Source organism: Chinchilla lanigera, unplaced genomic scaffold, assembly GCF_000276665.1.
Source record: "Chinchilla lanigera isolate Chin_1 unplaced genomic scaffold, ChiLan1.0 scaffold00084, whole genome shotgun sequence".
Taxonomy (NCBI): Eukaryota; Metazoa; Chordata; class Mammalia; order Rodentia; family Chinchillidae; genus Chinchilla; species Chinchilla lanigera.
The window spans coordinates 1437209-1456482 of NW_004955485.1; the positions used below are offsets into that span (position 1 = coordinate 1437209).

General features: G+C 41.1%; 1 protein-coding gene across 3 annotated transcripts in view; it reads left to right on the forward strand.

Moving 5' to 3' along the window:
- Nucleotides 1–19274, forward strand: part of Xpnpep1 (X-prolyl aminopeptidase (aminopeptidase P) 1, soluble) — a 64575-nt gene that overhangs the window by 375 nt on the left and 44926 nt on the right. For 2 of the 3 annotated variants that reach the window (XM_005403764.2, XM_013504119.1), the window contains exons 2-3: nt 7687–7775; nt 14740–14864. In XM_005403764.2, coding sequence (XP_005403821.1) covers nt 7687–7775; nt 14740–14864 — 214 coding nt within the window. Of the gene's footprint in view, nt 1–595; nt 617–7686; nt 7776–14739; nt 14865–19274 lie in introns of those variants that run through there. The other variant, XM_005403767.2, reaches the window with a different exon arrangement.

The following is a 19274-nucleotide window of genomic DNA, read 5'->3' on the forward strand; positions in this document are numbered from 1 at the left end:
GCGGCCCGTAGGGGCAGCCCGGGGACGGCCGCGCAGGCCGCCGCTGGAGGCCGGTCCCCCTTGGGTCCTCCCCGGGTGCAGGACGGGAGCGAGCCCTGCCCCCTGCTCTCCCCCGGCCGGCAGTTTGGGCTCCACGTTACGTCCCTGGCGATCGCGAACCTGCGTCTCCCCTTTCTGATCTGTCAGTGCCGCGGACAGGCAGCCGCGGGGCCCGCCCCGCCGCACGCTGTCGGAGGCGGTGTTAGCGGACGGTTGGCATAATCTGCAGGAAGACACATCAGTACCCTGCCCTGTATTCCTCTTGGCCGCCAGGAGCTGAGAAGCCAAATCCCCGGCCTTAATTTAAACGTGTTGTAGAGTATTCTCCCCCCAGTGCCAGGGGACGCCTCCCCGAGCAGCTAACAAAGTGGGACACCAAGAGAAACGAACAAACTTCTTAAAGTCTAGACTGCAGACTCTGGGATCCACAGGAGGTCACCGCCCGGCTGTTGGTGACTTGAGTGAACTCATTCGGGTTACTGGCTGGATCCGGGCCACGGTTTGTACCTGTATCTGGGAGTGGGCAGAGGTCAAGCCCTCCTTGACCTGGATTTGCCCCTGCTGCAGCATGTTAGGGGTGAGCGGACGGCCAGAACCACACTTTGCACGGTGTTGGGTAACAGCCATATAGAAAGAGCCTTTTGTAAGTTTGGTTCGGGAAGTGGGAATAGGCAGGGTGCATAATGTTAGGCTGTGCGCTGTAAAGAAACCTTTGCGGACCAAGATCGTCTGCTAGATACATAGAACCACAGTATTTCAGGGGCAGAGGAGACTTTCAGCATTAGCTGGTAGGCTGAGAGGGGGTGTCATTTGTGCCAGGTGCCTCACCTGAGTGGTAGCATTTAAGTGCCATCCAGTGTAAAAGCGAGGACATCTTTTAGTTTGAGGAAGGGAAACTGTACTCAGATTGACTTAGGTAAGATGAAGTTGGGGTGGGTTCCGGCCTGAGTCCATACGGCATCAGACTTAGCTCTCTTTTGAATCTTTTGGCTCTGCCTTCAGCTTTGGTTTCATTCTCATGCCGACTTCTTTTATGAGAGTTACAGGAAGACAGCATCAGCAGAAACAGGGTCTTCATTCCTGACAGTTACAGCACAAGTCCCAGATCTGATTCTTCTTGAGCTCACTTGATTATATCCATCCCTAACCAGTCATTATGACTGAAGGGGATGGACTGACCAGGCCTGAGTTCCTCAGGGGGGTAAGTGGGTGTCCAGCCCTCTTTGGACTGAAATGGCAAAGGGACATTCTCAAATGGAAAACAAAGGTGCTCATCAAAACAAGGAGGGAGACTTCTAGGTAGATGCAGACAACAGTGCCTACTTCCTCACCCTAAGGAGCTTGTTCTAGTTTACCTTTGTCTCATCTCACTGGATGTGACTGAGGAGTCTTGGTCCTTGTTCTGCCCTATCCTGAGTATTGGACGTGTATCACTTTTCTCATGGACCGAGGGTAGGATTGGGAGTAGGTACCTAGAATTCTGGTGGGATTTCTTTTAAAAGAGAGGGAGGAAAGCCTGTAGTTTTTGTCGGTATGTTCATAACCGTCCTGTATAGAGATCGAACAGGGAGTGCTCTGCAAGCTGTTTTGCACTTACCCATCTCATGGCTCATCATAACTTGGAGGAGTAGTCTGAAGAAGAAAAAGGGAAGAGCACCAAGCTGGAAGTTGGGAAGCCTGGAAGTTGGTTCTGGCTCTGTCACTGAAAGCCATAAGCCATAAGTCCTCTGACCTGTTTCTCAGTTTCTTTGTCTAGACAAGTGAGTTAGGTGTCTGTGAAGTACATTCTGTTAGCTCTAGTATTTAATAATAGTCCTGATTCAACAGCTTGTACTTGCGGAAGTAAGTGAAGGATGGGGATCTTGTACTCTACAGAGACCAGGTTCTGACAAGAACAGTGTGACTGTAGTGTTCACATGCTTGTAGCTCCTGAAATCCTGACAGAGACGTGGAGATGGAGATGCTTACCTAGAGTGCTTGAGCTGACTGGTCAGATTTGGTGTCTGGTCTTGGCTTTCCAAGGTGTATGATCTATGGTAAATTATCCTTGTTCCTTCCTCAGTAAAATCAATCAGAACTGTGTCTGGACAACCTCTTCCTACCTGTCTAGTCTTGTGCCTGAACTAGATATTTTGACTAGGGAGGGAGAGGTGGCAGAGAAGGGGGAACAGGGGTGAAGGGCAAGAGGAAAGGGGGAGAGAGAGAGAGAGAGAGAGAGGGAGAGGGAGAGCGGGAGGGAGAGGGAGAGGACCTTTCTTCACTCACTGTCACCTTACATATAGCAATGGGAAATTGTGGGAGTATGACTTGTATTTTTGTAGAATTTTTTTTTTTTTTTGATCTTTTTGAGACAGGGTTTTGACATGTCGTTCAGGCTGGCCTTGAACTTACTTTGTAGCCCAGGCTAGTTTTGAACTCGCAGCAGTCCTCTTGCCTCAGCCTCCCGAGTGCTGGGATTACAGGTGTGTGTCACCGTGCTCGGCGTTTTGTAGAAATTTATAGCAACTTTATTGAGATATAATTTTATGATGATACATTTCATCTATTAAAGTGTTCATTTCACTGAGTTGTACAACCATTACTACAGTCAATTTTTAGGCATATTTGTCACCCCTAAATAAATCTTGTACCCATTGGTAATCATTCCTCATGATCACTCCTCAATTCTCCTGACCCTTACTGAACATTTGCCAACCATTAGCCTACTTTCTATCTGTACAGATTTGCTTATTTAGACAGTTCATAGAAATGAAATGACATACTATGTGGTCTTTTGTAACAGGCTTTTTTTCCCTTTAGTATAATGTTTTCAAGGTTCATCTATGTTGTACATTGGATTTTTTTTGCATATGATATTCCATATCATTATATGCCTAGAACACTTTTGTTTGTTCATCAGTTGATGGGCATTTGTATTGTTTCTACTTTTTGGCTGTTACAAATATGGCAGCTATGAATATTTGGATGTTAAGTTTTTAATTTTTATTTAAACTTTTTTTGGCACAAGGGATTGAACCCAGGGCATTATGTGCATGTGCTAGGTAAGCACTCTACCATGGAGCTACATATTAAGGCCTGTATTTAAGTATAAGTATTTTCAGTTTCCTTGAGCATGATCCTGGGAGTGAGTTTATTTGGGTTGTATGCTAATTCTGTGATTAATTTTTTGTTTATTTTTTTGAGACAGGGTCTTGCTATATAGCTCAGGCTGGTCTTGAACTCACTGTGTAGTTCAGGCTGGCCTCCAACTCATGGGGATCCACCTGTCTCAGCCATCTGAGTGCTGGGATTACAGGTGTGCACCACCATGCCTGGCTTGTGGTTAATCTTTCAAGGAAGTGTCAGATTGAATTTCAAAGCTACACCACCATTTTATGTTTCTACCAGCAATGTCTGAGGGTTCTGCTTTTCTACTTTATCACTTATACATGTTATTGTCTTTTTGATTATTATCTTCTTAGCAGGTATTAAGTGGTATCATTGTGGTTTTCATTTGTACTTGCCTAATGACTAATGATGTTGAGCATCTTTTCATGTGTTTTTTGGCCATTTCTCACGGAGAAATGTCTATTCAGTTCCTGTTCCCATTTTAAAATTATTTAAATAAATAAATAATTTTTAATTTATCTTTTTGTTGTTGAGTTGTAGTAGTTCTTTAGATATTATGTCCCACTTCATACCCACCTTGTGAGTTACTGTCAGATTAGGGTTACCTAAGTGAGTATACTTGTAATCTTATTAATTGATTATAGTTTTTCCCTCCTTAGACTAGCCTCACCTTGTGGTTTTGCTCTATAAAACTCCCTTGAGAAGTGGGGTCCTTGGCAACCCACTCAGGATTCTGTCCCTCTGAGGAGTTTTTTTCCCCAGTAAACATTTTCTGCTCTTAACCTCTGTTATTCCTAGAATTCATTCTTCTATTTTAGAGGACACAAACTCAGTGTATGTTTTCCCTGTATTATTTGGATTACTTGGAGTCCTGTATCATCCCTATATCAGATAGAACTTCTGGTACAGTGTTGAATACCAGTGGCAAAAGTAGTTATCCTTTTCTTGTTTGCGTTTGTTGTCTTTCAACATTAAGGATGATGTTTACTTTGGATTTTGTAGTAGTGTTTGTCAGATTGAGAAATTTTCCTCTTGTTTGTTGAATGTCTTTATCAGTTTTTGTTTTTTATTAATATGATGTGTTACATTAATTGATTTTCATATGTTGAACCAACCTTGTATTCCTGGGGTAAGCCCATTTTATAATGGTACGTAATACTTTTTATATTGTTGCTTGATTCAATTTGCTGTTTTTTTTTTTTTTTTTTGTTAAGGATATTTGCACTTATTTGTGTGAAATAAATATATCTGTCATAAATATAATGGGTGCCTTACTTTTTTTTTTGTGGTGCTGGGGGTTCATCCCAACTTGCTAGGCCAGTGCTCTATCACTGAACTATACTCCCAGCTCAGTGTCTCATTTTTTAATGAAAAAAATATGTGTTTTCCCCATAGTTAATTACATCTTACTCTGTTCAGTGCAGCTAAGTAGCAGTTATCTGACAGCAGGTCTGGAGTGATTGGTAAAAATGTCTGGTCTTCTGGTTCTGGCTGTGTGGTAGACTAAGTTAATATGGATCACTGCCAACCTATGAAAATATGGTTAAATTATTATTTAACTGCCTTTCTGGCTTTATCACCTCCTCACTTACCTTTCCATTTTCTGACACAGACAGTGCAGTGGCCTCTTTTTTTAGGTACACCAGGTATACTTCTGCCCCTTGGCCATTGTATATGCCATTCTTCTTTTCTTGTGCTCTTCTCCTAGAAATTAACATGGCTTATTCTCTCACTTTTTTTTAGGTCTCTGCTAAAAGGTCAGTTATTATCAGAGAGAGGTCTTGGCTAACTCATGTGAAATCACTCTCTTATCTGGTAGTCACCCTCTTCTCCTTGCCCTGCTTTACTTTTTTTTAATAGACTATGTATCCGTTGCTGTATTTCTTCTGTCTTCTCTCTGCCCCTCACTCACCCCATTGAAGTGAGGTGTGTTGTCCTTTTTCATTTTTGTGTCTGGAATAAGGTCTGCAGTAGGGGAGAGTCTCATTGAATATTTGACTGAGTAAACTGGAAAGAAAGAGAAATACCAGAGTTAGAGGAAACTTAAAGCCTGAATGGTATACTAGTAAGCTGAGCCTAGGAAGGTTATCAGATGCAGATGAAGGCCTTTATGCGTGGGGTCCAGGGTACTAGACTGTCCTCCACCTGTGTTCCTAGCTAGGAAATTAATGTGAAAATGAGACTTGTAATGCTTGTATGAACCAGGAAGTATGTCATTCAAATAGACAGTCTTTACTGAAGATGAGCCCTTAATAACAAAGTATACAAAGAATGAGCCACCAACTGGGAGAAGAAGCAGATCTAGTGTTTCTGTCTCTTTCCCATAACCAGAATGAAATATCTGATCTTGGCATCTTAAAGGAGAGGTTTATTTGGCTCATGATTTCAGGGGGTTCAGCCCATGGTTGGCTGGTTCCAAGACACAAATGGCATGAAAGGGCACGAAGGAGGGGCATGGTAAAGGCAAGCTGCTCACTCTATGGCAGGCAGGAAGCAGAGAAAGAGGTAAGAGTACATCTTGCTAGGTCATGCCATCAGTGACCTGCTCCTTTCAAAGAGGCTCCACCTTTGAATATGGAACTGGGGGGGATGCATTTTAGATTTAAACCATAACATTACTTCCCTGGACCACAAAAGGTTTGTATGTATCTCATTATACAAAATGCACTTAGTCCCTGTCTAAGAGTTGCTAAATAAAGATTTAAGAGATTTAGCATTGCTGAAAAGTGCAAGTCTTACAGGTACCTCTGAGACTCAAGGTAAACTCTTAGCTGTGAGTTCCTATAAAAATCAAAAGAAAGTTAAATACTTTCAACATACAGTGGTACATGGTAAACATTACCATTCTGAACAAAGAGTAATAGGAAGATAGACATGAATGGGAACAAAGCAAAACCAAAATCCAGCAGGGCAAATGTTAAATCCATGACCAGCTTCTAGGGCAGATTGTGATGAAATGTGAATCCCAAAGGGCTTGGGCAACCCTGCCCCTATGGCTTTGTTGGTTGCAGCCCATGTGGCCTCTCTTTGGCCCATGTGACATCTCATGACAGATGTTTCAACTTTGTGGAATCTCTACTGCATATTTGGCTTCACTCTCATAGCTTTAAGCATCACCCTATCAGGTGCTTCTTGCAAGGACTGTGACCTTATCACACCTGATTGTCTGGCTTCCTATTTCTTTCTTTGAAATCTTGGTGGAAACTTCTGTGATCCATAACTTGTGTTTTTCATGCCTGAGAAAACAGCGCTACGTATCTGGATGATACCAAGGTCTTCCATTAGCTTGAGCTACCTCACTAGCTCCCCTTGGGCCACAAGTGCAGGGGCTTCTGAGTACCTTAATGGCTGAACTTGGCAGTGCACTTCCTTAGAAGGCCCTGCATGAACAGGGTGCCATGGAGTCCCCTTGTTAAACCAGAAGTTTAGAGGAGTTTACCTTTTGCTACCCTTGAACAGTGATGGGTGGGATCTGGCCCTTTCCTGAGATGCCTTCATGCATCTTTCCCATTGTGCTGATGCAAAGTACTTGGCTTCTTTTTTAATGCTAATCTTTTCTGCAGTCTAGCTTTCCTTTGCCTTAACTTTACAAGTTCCTTTCTGGCCAAGTTGCAAAGTTTTCAAATCATTTAGTTATGCTTTTTACTTCTGATTTTCACTGTAGTGTTGGCTAAAAGCAGCCAACAGTACCCATGTCACAATCTGAATGTTGGGCTGGCTTGAAATTTCCTCTGCCAGATTTATTAGTCTATTATCTTTAAATTCAGCTTCACATAAAGTCTTAGGACATGGTCAAAACTTAGGCAAATTCTTCACCAGAATGAAGTATTCATGGCCTCTAGTCCAGTTTCTAATACCGTCCTCATTTCCGTCTAAAACCTCATGAGTCTGGCTTTCACCGTCTGCGTTCCTATCAGCGTTCTGAGCTTTCATCAGTATTGCCCATCAAGCTCTGCTTCTAGCATTTTACGGATTCTCTAGCTAGCATCTCCAAACCATTCTAAACTCCTCTTGCAAAACAAGTTCTGAAGGATTAGGAACTATAAGGTCAGGTATAGTCACAGCAGAGACCCGTCTAGCAAATATAAGGATTGCTATCCCAAAGGGAAAGTGTGAAGAGAATTATAAAAAAAAGACCTAAAACGATTAAACTGTTAAGTGAAGAAGTAGAAACCAGTGCAAGAAACAGGGACATCATAAACAAAAAATAGGCAAATGTGAAATAGAACTGAATAGAACTTATAGAAATGAAAAATAACCATTGAAAGTAAAACCTTAGCCTAGTTATATAGGAGAATAGACATGGCTGAAGAGAATTTGTGAAGTTGAAGTGAGAACGGAAATATTTGTCCGCCATGGTAGTTTTACTACTACACATTTTATCAAAAACTTTTATTTATTGCATCACTGATACTGAGGTGAGAGTTCTTCTGACTCACCTAAGAAAACTGCTAGGTCAAGGTGATGTCTTCTTTGACTAAGCTTGCCACGTTTACTGTGATCAAAGTCTGCAACATTCTGTTTTTTTCTCTTTTTAAGGACGAATCACCAGGATTTTCAGCTGAAAAACTTAAGAATAATTGAGCCTAACGAAGTGATACACTCAGGAGACACAGGTGTGGAAGCAGGTAATAATAGTTTTGTCTATAAATTAGATGGGACATTCCAGAAGGATTTTAGATTTCCTGCCCCAACCCCAAGTTGAGTAAGAAGATACAGTAAGGAATTAGTAATTGGTTTTGGCTTGGGTGAGGATCTGGAAATGAAAAAAACATTTTGTCCTTTGGCTTCTTGATGGTGGGTTGCCGTTTGGATATATTTACCACTTCGTTGTAGGTAGTAAGTCATAGAATTACAGTCTTTGTTGGTTTGTGTCTGTGTGTGTGTTTTGTATTTTTCATTTTTGTGGGGGATAGGTAGTAATTGTGGTGGAGGTAGATTTTATTGAAAATGTACTATTATAGTTCTTCTAATCTTATATTTTACCTCTGATGTAGTCCCTTATTGATTACTTTAGAAATTAGCTTTCAGCCTTTCATCAGATTCTGAAATGATAAAGTATTTGATTGTACTTTATAAATTGAGTTTGCATTTAGAGAAATCTTTTGGGAATAGTTTCCTGGGACCATCCTTTCTCCCAAGAACTTGTCTGATAAGTTGCTAGAAATCTGAATTCTGAAAAGTAATGTAGGACTCTTTGCCTATACCAGGTAAGCCAGTGCTTTTCTGTAGACTCCCCAGGAGAAACACAACATTTCCGTTTAGCTGACTGAAACACTGATCACTTGAAGTGCTAAGAAACCACGACTATCTGATCTTTCTTTAGAATAGCAGTGCTATTAATGCATGGAATTTTAGTTCTATCTTTAAAAATATAGATGTACCTGACACATTTTGGGCTACAATAAGAAGTAGATGGACGAAGAAGAAAAGTAGGATAAAGGAAAAAGTAAAGAAAGGAAAAAAGGGATTGAATCATCAAAACTTAGAGTTGGAAGATAAGTTTTTAAAATTATATATGAGGAAATAAGAGTTTCAGTTGTCCTAAGTTGTAGGTGCCAGCTGTAGACTAGGGCCCACTTGTTTTGATTCTGCCGGCCTTAGAATGCGAGAAAGCTTTTAATTCCCCCAGGTGATATGGTAAGGGAGCATGGATTTGAGAACTGAATAGACCTTGGATCCTGGTTGCTCATGATTGAGCTGACTTGGGCAACTTCTTGACTCCATTTAACTCCTACATCTTTGTGTGTGCAATGGGAATAGTGAAACCTGTCACTGGAGCATTACTGTGAGAATTGACCATTACTGTACGTAGAGTCCTCAGCCCTCCTTCAGCAGTGAAACAGAGACAGCCTGCTACCTCTAAAGCTGTCGATGCTGGAAGAGCATCTGTGCATGTGGTAAGATGCCAAAATTGGAGTAAGAACAGCCCCTTCTCTTCTTACAACAGGATGTGTGGAAATCCCAGCTGGTGCTTCAGAGCTAGGTTCAAAGATTTTTTGAGCTCCTGTAATATATTAGGTGTCATTCATGGTACTTTCTCATACATTACTCCACTCTCTTAGCCACCCAGTGAGGTAGATGTGTTGTGTTGTCATGTGCAAGCAGTGGAAAATCTTGTTTGTGATAAAGACTAAAGGTTTGGGAACTTATTTCTAAAAGCAGATTCACATATGCAAGACATTTCAAGGCATCATTCTCTTTAGAGCATTTTGTAAAAATACCTGGCAATATATGGTCTAATGTTACATCACGGATTAGGCCTGTTGCTCTTGGCTTTCCACTTCTCTACACACTTTGCTTAGCTTTTTGCTGCTTCTGACCTTTCTGAAAAGATATGAGGGTGTGCAACAAACAGATATCATAATGCAGCATTTTGTAAGTTCCTAGCTTTCTTCTTTCCCCGAAGATGTATTCTGTTCATTTTGTTAGATCTGAAAACCATGAACAAAAAGTTATGACATTCAGCAATTTCTGAGAGAGTAGGTATGTGTTAGTGCTGGGCTAGATACATGGTTATGGAAATGAGATGATCCCTCTTTTAGGGACCATATACCACTTTACACCACTTACCACATTGCGTTTATGGTTACTGTCTTCTGACTAACAATTGCAAGTACTTACATAACATTTATTGTGTGCCAAGCATGCTGAGTGCTTCACAGAGAGTAACTAATTTTATCTTCATAAGTTACCCTGCCAGGGTTACCAGTCACAACTTTCACTTCCTCCATTTTTCGTGCTTTTTTAACTCTACTTTCTCAGTGACTGACACTTAAGTCTTGCCAGTTTTGTCTTTCCTCAGCGCCCGCTGTTCATCCATTCAGTCACTCACAAGGTCTCTTGTTTTTCATGGCTACTGCGGTTGCAGCCACCACTGCCCATTGTGCTTACCTCAGTGGTAGCTGTCTCTGCTGCCACAGCCCATGACCTCAGCCATTGTCTGTTGCTGGCTTCCCTACATTCACTGTTACTTTCCCTGTCCCTTACCACATCCTGTTGGTTGTGCTACTGGGAATTCTTTCATCATGTCTGATGTAGGTGACAGAAATGTGGTTGCACTTGATTAGGGACACCAACTCAATGGGATGGGTTTGGAGGATGAGAAGGAAAGAAGACAAGTGTTGAGAGTGGTGATGGGGGCACGTGACAAGGTGGAGGGACGTGAATGCAGTAATATCTTGGTTCATGAATGCTTTTTTTTTTACAAACAATTTGGCTCACCAAAACATTTGGTAAAATTTTGCTTTTGTTCATAAACTTTGCCTTGGATGACAAACATGACCACGGCCATCTTCCCTAAACACAAAGGTAGCCACTTTCCCCAAAATCGTGAAAGAAATTAAGTTTTGTAAACCAAAGTACCATTGTGTTCTGCTTAGCAGAATGGTACTGACGGTGCTGATGACTCTGAGATGGCCTTGTTTGTCAGACAAGAGGAAGAGTGTCATGATGCGGCAGGAGATGGGGAGGGATGACAGAATGTGGAGGTAAGGGAGCAGGTTTTGATGACCAGGGAGCAGAGGATATCTTTGGTTAGACTCACTATTCCTTTTAGTTTGTGACTGAGGATTTTATGCTCACCATTGGTTAGCTTTATTGATGAGATTAGTGACAGTATTGATACATACTGATAACCAACACTACAAACATAGTTGGTGCCATCAAAATCTCTTAAGTCAGAATGTACATAAATTAGAAGCCAAATTCTATAGATTAATAATCTTAAACTATATTGGACTGTGTCAGATAGTTGTTTTTAGAATTCCAGATATCCATGCTATATTTCAGACCAGTTTAATCAGAAGTTCCCCCATATAATTTGAATGCGCTTGTGCACCCAAGGTTAAACCACTGTTCCAAAAGAAGTCTTCATTTTTGCTTTATTCTTTTAAAAATATGTTGGGCCAGGGGTATAGCTCAGTGGCATAGTGCCTACGTGGCAAGTACGAGGTTATGAGTTCGATTCCTGGAACCCCCCCAAAAAAAATGTTAACTTGCTTAGAAATATAGTTTGTGTGGAGGACCACCTGGATGACTCTCCTTGAAAGAGCAATTATCTTTCTCTTAGCTAAACCTGGCCCTGTTTCCATGTACTGATATGTACAGAGCTGGCTAGGACTTTTCCTTATCCCTTCAATTGGCTTTAAGCAATGCATATTGGTCCCGCTGAGGGGCTGATGTGTAGTCTTTGAAGCAGAGTGGCACGTCAGTGTTGCCCCTCCATGTAGCTCCCAAAAAAAATGGGTGAGTTGGGTGGCAGGGATGGAGAGCCATGCTCCACACTGTGCGCTGGGACTGAGCATGGAGACAAGAGACGATGACTTCCCAGGGCGTAAAATACTAAGCGTCACAGCTGAAGCACCAACCCCAAAACGTTAGATACTACCTCAGTTGTGTTACATAGATTATTCTTTCTGCAGATCCTTCTCTCTGCGTGTTGCAGAGGGGATTTCAGGCCTCCACTAGCCCAGCTCACAGCACTCCTGTACTTCCTGCCATTCTCACAGTCACTCATCTTTGAGCCACTCCCTTTTTTGTGAATTAATAAAACCCAGGTTTGGCCCTGGGTTGAGGCTTTTGTTCTGGTTAATCATCACTCTAGCTGGACTTAGGACCCCCTTGGCTCCCCACAACTACAAATATGCCTGCATGTCTTTATTCTCGTCATGGGTTGTACTGGAAGTGATAGATTGGAATTAACTTGCTGGGATTCTAATAACTTTTCCATGAGATTACAAACGTAAACTTCCTGGACCATGATGAGGACCAGGAAAGGCATTCTGTAGTTTGAAAGGATGACAAATCGATTTTGAATCTCCTGAAAGGCATCAGAGTAAAATTTTTTAGATGCCCACAATCTTATGAGGTTCTAATAGGCTTCACTTTGTACTGAATGGAGGTGTGACGTATAAACTTAGACCAGATACTTCTGATCTCTGATAGGTGAGGAGTTAAAGGCTTAGTAGATTAGACAGAAGGAAAGCTTGTCCTCTGAATGAATAGTATTTAGAGGCATTTGTTGTGTATATGCTTGAATAACAGGTAGGTCAGTTATCAATGACCTACTGGTCTTCTGAGATTCCTCAGGTGGAGCCCGAGGTCTCCTGCTGTAGTTGTCCTTGCTGCAGGTGATGAATCGGGCACTTTTTCCATGAGTCCTCCAATCAGCATGGTACCTCCTAGGGGAATCTGTTGGAGACAGTGAAGGTAGCTGAGTTATAAAAGCCTCAGGGGCTAGTCGTGAAGCAGAAGAAGCAAATGAAAATGTTAAAGAACCAAAAAGGGTGTGTAGTCAGTAGAGTATAAGCCACAGCTAGTGAGGTTGTCAGTCCTTGAAAATAACCTAAGTACAATTGCCTCAGTGTAACTCTCCTTTACACATGGCATTGTACAATAGAATGTTTTTAGTTAAGTACTGATTTTATTTGTTTAAAAATGACTTGGCAAAATCTAAAACATTGATAGTACCAAGTGCTGGAACAATTGGAGCTCTTGTTAATTGCTGGTAGCAATGCAAAAGAGTACAGCCACTTTGGAAGACAGTTTGTCAGTTCCTTACCAAACTAAACAAACTCTTACCATCTATTCAGCAGTCACACTCTTTGGTATTTACCAGTGAAGTAAAATCACAAAACCTGCTCGTGCTGGGTTATAGCAGCTTTATCCATAATTACCAAAACTTGGAAACAACCAAAATGTCTTTCAGGAGGTGAATAGGTAGTCTGCAGTACATCTACACATTGGAGTATTATTCAGGACTAAAAAGAAATGAGCTATCAAGCCATGAAAAGACATGGAGGAACCTTAAATGCATGTCACCAAGTGAAAGGAGCTACCTACTCTGTGATTCCAGCTATATGACATTCTGGAAAGGACAGCTGTAGAGACAGTAAACGATCAGTTATTGCAAGGGACTGGGAGGAGAGAGGGATGAATGGGTTGAGCACAGAGATTTTTAGGGCAGTGAAAATACTCCCTGTGATACTACACTGGTGGATATGTCATTATGCATTTGTCAAAATCCATAGACTGTACAGTAACAAGAATGAAATGAAAAGTAAGCCGTGGACTTTGGGAGGTAATGATGTGTCTGTGTAGGTTTATTAATTGTACAAGTGTACCACTCTGACGGGGGATGTTGATAGTGGGAGAAGCTGTGTGTGTGGTAGGGGGCTGGGGCTTTGTGGGAGCTCTATGTTCAGTTTTGTTGTGAACCTGTAACTACTCCTAAAGTCTTTAAAAATGAGTTGATAAAGCTCATCATTTTGCTTTAATTCTGATCCTGCAGTTTTGTGCTGATAGTATATGGAGTTGTAGTAAGATATGCATAATCGCTAATCTATATTGGCTTTCTGTGAAGTCACTTTGCTGTGTATCCATGAGACTATAACTACCGTGTTTGTCAGAACTATTAAGTAATCTCAGTGTTCATTGAGAAAAGGTCTTTTTGAAGAACCAGTTACAGTGGTTAAGTCAGCTTGTATCATCCATCTGTGCTTTCACCTAGAAATAGAGTTTCTTGTACTCACTAGGGGGCAGTGTGCTTTGATTTTGACTACTTACATATTTGTAAAAGATGAAGATTTCCTGTGGGGGCGCATTTGAAGTCCCTGTCATTTCTTTTGACTTGTGTTTTTCCGTTCCTGTTTTGTGTTTTGTAGAGCTGGTGACTTCAGCAGTGGTTTTTTATTGGGTCCCCTGGGACTTACTGGGTCTAACTCACCATGCCGTATTTTAGAGAGGAAAACACTGAGGCCTTGGTCCCTTTCTCTCCGAGGCTGTGCAGCTGGGTGGTACCAGGTAGTCACTAGAGTAAAAGGCTTAAGACTGAGCTTTCTAGTTGGCTAATTAACAAAAACTGTATGAAACATACCTATTTCAGAGCAGATTAACTTAAGAGGCAGAAAAACATCAGAAGATGAAACTAATAATCACTCTAAAGTTACTTACCTTAAAGGAACCACTATTAAAACTTGGGTGACTGTCCTCCTAGAAACTTCTTATGCATGTACATATATGATTTTATTTTATTTATTTATTTTTTACATATACGATTTTAAATAAGTAAGAACCGTCTCTATGTGCTCATTTGTAATGTTTTTAATTACCCACCAGTGTTGTCTGGACAACTTTACAAGTCCAATACAGATTATATAATATTTTCCTAGGTCTGTGTAATTGTTAGTAATTGCCTAGTGTACTGTTTTAGGTAATATAGGTTATTTAACTAATTATGTATTCCTCCATTTGTTTTCCGGCTGTAAACAAAGACCAACCCCTGTATATTTATACACTTGCTTAGCTAACTCCTTAGAATAAATTCCTAGAAGGGAAAGAGGTTAGGTAAGCAACCAATTTGGAAGGGAGTATTAGTTGCTCCAGTTTTCTTGCTACATAGTGGCTGTTTGGAAGTGGTATTTGAGAACTGTGAATATTAGTGTTTCTGGGCTTGATCTAGTGGTAGGGTGGTCAGTTTGAAGGCCTAGCTTGGGGTGGAGCAGAATGTGGAAAGCGCCTGGCTTGCTTTGAGCTGGTCCTTCAATTGCTGGAGCCAGGCTGGTTTTGGAACAAACTTTTCTGTTGTTGCAGACAGCAGAATGGCTCCAAAGGTGACTTCGGAGCTGCTTCGGCAGCTGAGACAAGCCATGAGGAACTCCGAGTACGTGACAGAACCAATCCAGGCCTATATCATCCCGTCGGGAGATGCCCACCAGGTACCGAGTAGAGACGGGCTGAGGATGGGACTCACTAGCCTCCCTTTTTGGTTCAGTCTTCCCCAGCTGTAATGTGATTGTCATATTCTAGTTGTCAATCTGTTGCGAAGCATGTCTTCCAGGACTTGACACACAGGGGCCTGTATGCAGTAGGGTCTCACTGGTTGCCTTAGATTTGGCTGTACTTCCTTGTTTCTGGGGAATTCAGCCAGCTTTTGATGAATTGTGAAAAAGTTAGTTGACAGATTAAGGAACAGAAGTCCAGGACCTTTTTGCTACTGATACTTTACATCCCATTTCCTCTGCTCACTCTGTTCCTAGCAAAAATTAATTTCCTCGCCTCCCTTCTGCCTGTCCAGGGGCCTCACTCCTCTGGCATGGCCAGGATGGATCTCTACCCTAGCAGTAATTAGGGGTGATACTGAAAACTTTCACCCCTAGCCACCACTTTTGATGGAAGCAACTCAGTAAGTTCCTTTTCTCTTGAGTTATTCCTTTTCCCACCAGTTATTGAAATAGGGAAGAGTTGCATTTAGAGAGACAGAGCTCTCATTTATTTGGAAGGCCTGAAGGGCAGGAGGATGAAAGGACTCTAGGACCCACTCTGAAGGAATCAGCAAGTATTCAAGTGCCTGCGCAGTGGTGATGGTGTGGTAGGGTTACAAAGGTGCGGTACGATTACAGAGGTGAATTTAAGATTGAATTCCTGCCCTCATTCTCGTCACAGTTTAGCGAGAGATGAAGTGATATACAAAGTGCTGTTCTTTTAAAGAGTCATCTATACATTTTTTCCAGCCTTTCCTTATGTGCAAGGTGCTACTTTAGTTTTTGTGCATGATACAAAGGTGAGAATTATTTCTGGTCTCAAGAAGCAAACAGTTCACTACTGGAGTGAGATAGGCATCCATACCACGCTACTGCTAGGCAGAATGTGGTAAATGTGAAAAAGGGACAGAGGGCCGCAGAGCTTTGAGGGTCAAGGGTAGGGCGATGGAGGGCTTCATAGAGCAGGAAGACGTTCAAACAGACCTTGGAAGATGGTTAAGTAGCAGGTAGAGAAGGACTGAAGGGATTCTAGGCAGGAGCAAAGTCAGGGAAGCTGGAAGCTTCCAGTATGTTTCAGAAAAAGCAGTGATGAGTTTGCCTTGGCCAAGAGCCCAGGGAAGTTAAAAGGCAGTAGTGGGAAATAAGGCAAGCTTTTTAGGATTCTTCACTTGCAGGTGACAGAAACAGCTTCAGGTACCGAGCAGCGAGAGTGCTTTGTGAGGCTGAGGGGCCGAAGCGCTGCACAGGCACAGCTCCTTGTGCTGAGTGCTGCCTGCTTGTCTGCCTGTCAGCCCTCACACAGGGAGACCCTGAGGGTGGGTGCAGCTGGGAAGGGGTGGGGGTTCATCTTTTGCTGCATATGTGGTTCTCTCTTTTTCAGACTGTGGGCTAGGTAGTGTAAACCTGACATGTATGTGTTCTGTCTCTTTCTCCCTTATTTCAAGATCCTTGACAGCTAAAGCCTTAATCTCAAATGCAGAGGCCCAAGTGAGAACCTGATTGGTGTAAACCCTTGCTTCTGCTTGCCGTGTGTGTGTTGTCATGTGATGTGAACGTGGGCAGTAGGGTCTAGGTGATGGAGGGCATGGCAGATAAGGCTGCTACTCTAAGCTGAATCACGATCTGAAAGATGAACTACTCTGGCTGCCCTCCTTTTTGCCCCTTTCCAAAGGTCCTAGTCCACAGGGTTGTGACCATGTAAAGCCTGTGTTCATCTAGATCAGCCTCAAGCTTAGACCCTTGCCTGGAGACATGGGATTTCCTGGCCTCAGAAGCAAATGAGATACTGAAACAAACAAAGGGGTTGGAAAGTTTGAGGTGATGGCCTGAAGTTTAGGGTAGGTGATAGATACTTAGAGCAGTGTTCTTCAAGCCGTTCTGCAGTGTGCCTGTTGTGTCTTATAAGATGGTCTGCAGAAAATGTATTAATTGGCCTAGAAAATAGTTGAAATATGCTTGACAGTTTTTTTATTTTATTTTGTTTATTTATTTATTTATTTATTTAGATAATGGGAATCGAACTCAGGACCTTGTGCTTGCCAGGCAGGGACTTAGGCCACTGAGCTACATCCCTGGCTCTTAACAGTTTTTTAAAATTGTAAAAAAAGTTATGTGAAACTTACTATTGTAACCATTTAAAAATGTATAGTACTGTGATCGGAAAGATATGTCCACATTGTTGTACAACAGATCTGTACTACCTTTTTTATCTTGCGAAACTGAAATTCTGTGCCCCCAGATTTACCCATAGTTGTTCAACAACTCCTTGCCTTCCCTTGCTCCCTGCCCTTGGTAACTACCATTCTACTTACTAAGGTTTTGACTGTTTTACATACTTGATATACCTGGATTCATGCATGATTTTTTTCCCCAGTACTGGGGACTGAACCCAGGACCTTTGCTTTGAGCTATATTCCAGCTTTTTTATTTTTAAACTTTGAGCCAAGGTCTCAATAAATCACTAAATTGCACAGGCTAGGCTTGAACTTGGAGATCTTCTTTCTTCACCCTCCCAGAAGGCTGGGATTATAGGTGTGTGGCAACACTTGAGGCATGATTTGTTGTTTGTGACTGGCTTAGCTCTTTTTTTTTATTTTAAAGAGAAAAGAACAAAAAATAACAAAAACAAAGACATAAAACAATATAAAAACAATGAAAAACAGAATTTCGAAACAAGGCGATAGGAAATTAACAATGGTTTTTGTATTACATATTATTATCTTCAAAGTGGTTACTCAGATAACCAGATATAGGCATGTAAGATTGATCAAACAATTACACATTAACTGTTCCTTTCAGTAAACCAATATAAATTAGTACAGTTATCTTAGCTATCCTGAGTGTGTATGTGTGTGTGTGTGTGTGTATATATATACACATATTTTTTCCCTTCTTTTTTTCTTTTCTCTTTTCCTTCATCTCAGGTGTTTTTTACTTTTGAGCAGTTTCTGTCCCTTTCACAATATCTATTGTATCTTTCAGATTTTTTTTACTCTTTCAGGTTCTTACACTAGGGGGATAATATGTTTACACATGTGAATCTGATTTATTTCACATATGAGCTGCGTCTGTTTACCTATAAAAGTGACTTATTTCAGCAACATCCTCAGAGTTTATCTGTGTACCATATTTTCCTGAAAATAAAACCAGGCCTTATGTTAATTTTTGCTCCAAAAGATGCAATCGACTTATTTTCAGGGGGTGTCATTTTTTCATGTACTACAGTTTACATTTGTTCAAATAAAGTCATATTGTGTTCTGGAACATTATCACAACTCTCTAGGCTCCAAATTCTGACCTGAATTTCTTGCAACTTCATTTCCTGTAGAACCATTGACTGCAGTCTCCCATGTCCAGCAATAGAGCTCTCCTTAAATGAGTATTTTTTGTCCATGTAGTCTACTTGAGTACATTAGCAACTCAGCTGTCAGTGACTTTATCCCAAGAATTCTTCACCCAAGTCATGACCTTTTATGGGCCAGGACTCACAAAGTTTCCATTAAGTCAAATATTAACTTACAAAACTTACAAAACAGGGAGTGGTAATAAAAATGATGACAGTTAAGAATGATGGGCCACAGAAAAGCAATGAAGAATTGCAGGCACCAAAATTTAGAAAATGTTTCTTTATTTCATGCGAGTGTGTTAACTGTTATAACACATGACAGATTAAATTATGAAGATTCATATTAGACACAATGCACATTATTCTTGCTTTGTGTCTACTCTGGTTATTTGACAGTAAGTTACATAGGCATTTTCTTCTTGTCCAAAGGTGCTTGCTGTGATATTTACAAATACTTGATTATAATTTATATTATCATTTAAGTATTAATGTCAGTTATGTTTATATTTAATTATATATTAATATTATTTTATAGTTCAATACATCTGTCCTGTGTTGCAATGGATGTACTAAATATGCCCATTTGGCTGATGATTTTGACTGAAACTTAGTTTTGGGTTGAGGCTAATATTAGAAGCATCCTGAAAAAATCATGCTAGGGCTTATTTTCCAGTAAGGTCTTATTTTCAGGGAAATACAGTGTGATAGGATCTGACAAGTGTAAGGTGTAACTACTAAGTTTACATTTGGCAGTTTCATTTTTTTTTTTCTTGGTACAGGGAATCAAACTCAGGACCTCATGCTTGCCAGGCAGGTGCTGTACCACTAAACTAAATTCCTGGCACATTTGACAGTTTAAGTGCAGGACTTCTCAGCACCTATGCAGATGAGTCTCACTCACTCTAAATAAAGAGGGACAAAAAGTGTTCCTTTTCTTTTTTTTGTTTTAAAGAGAAAAAAATGTCAAAACAAGATAATAGAAGAGCAACAGTGGTTAATACATTGCGTATTGTTATCTT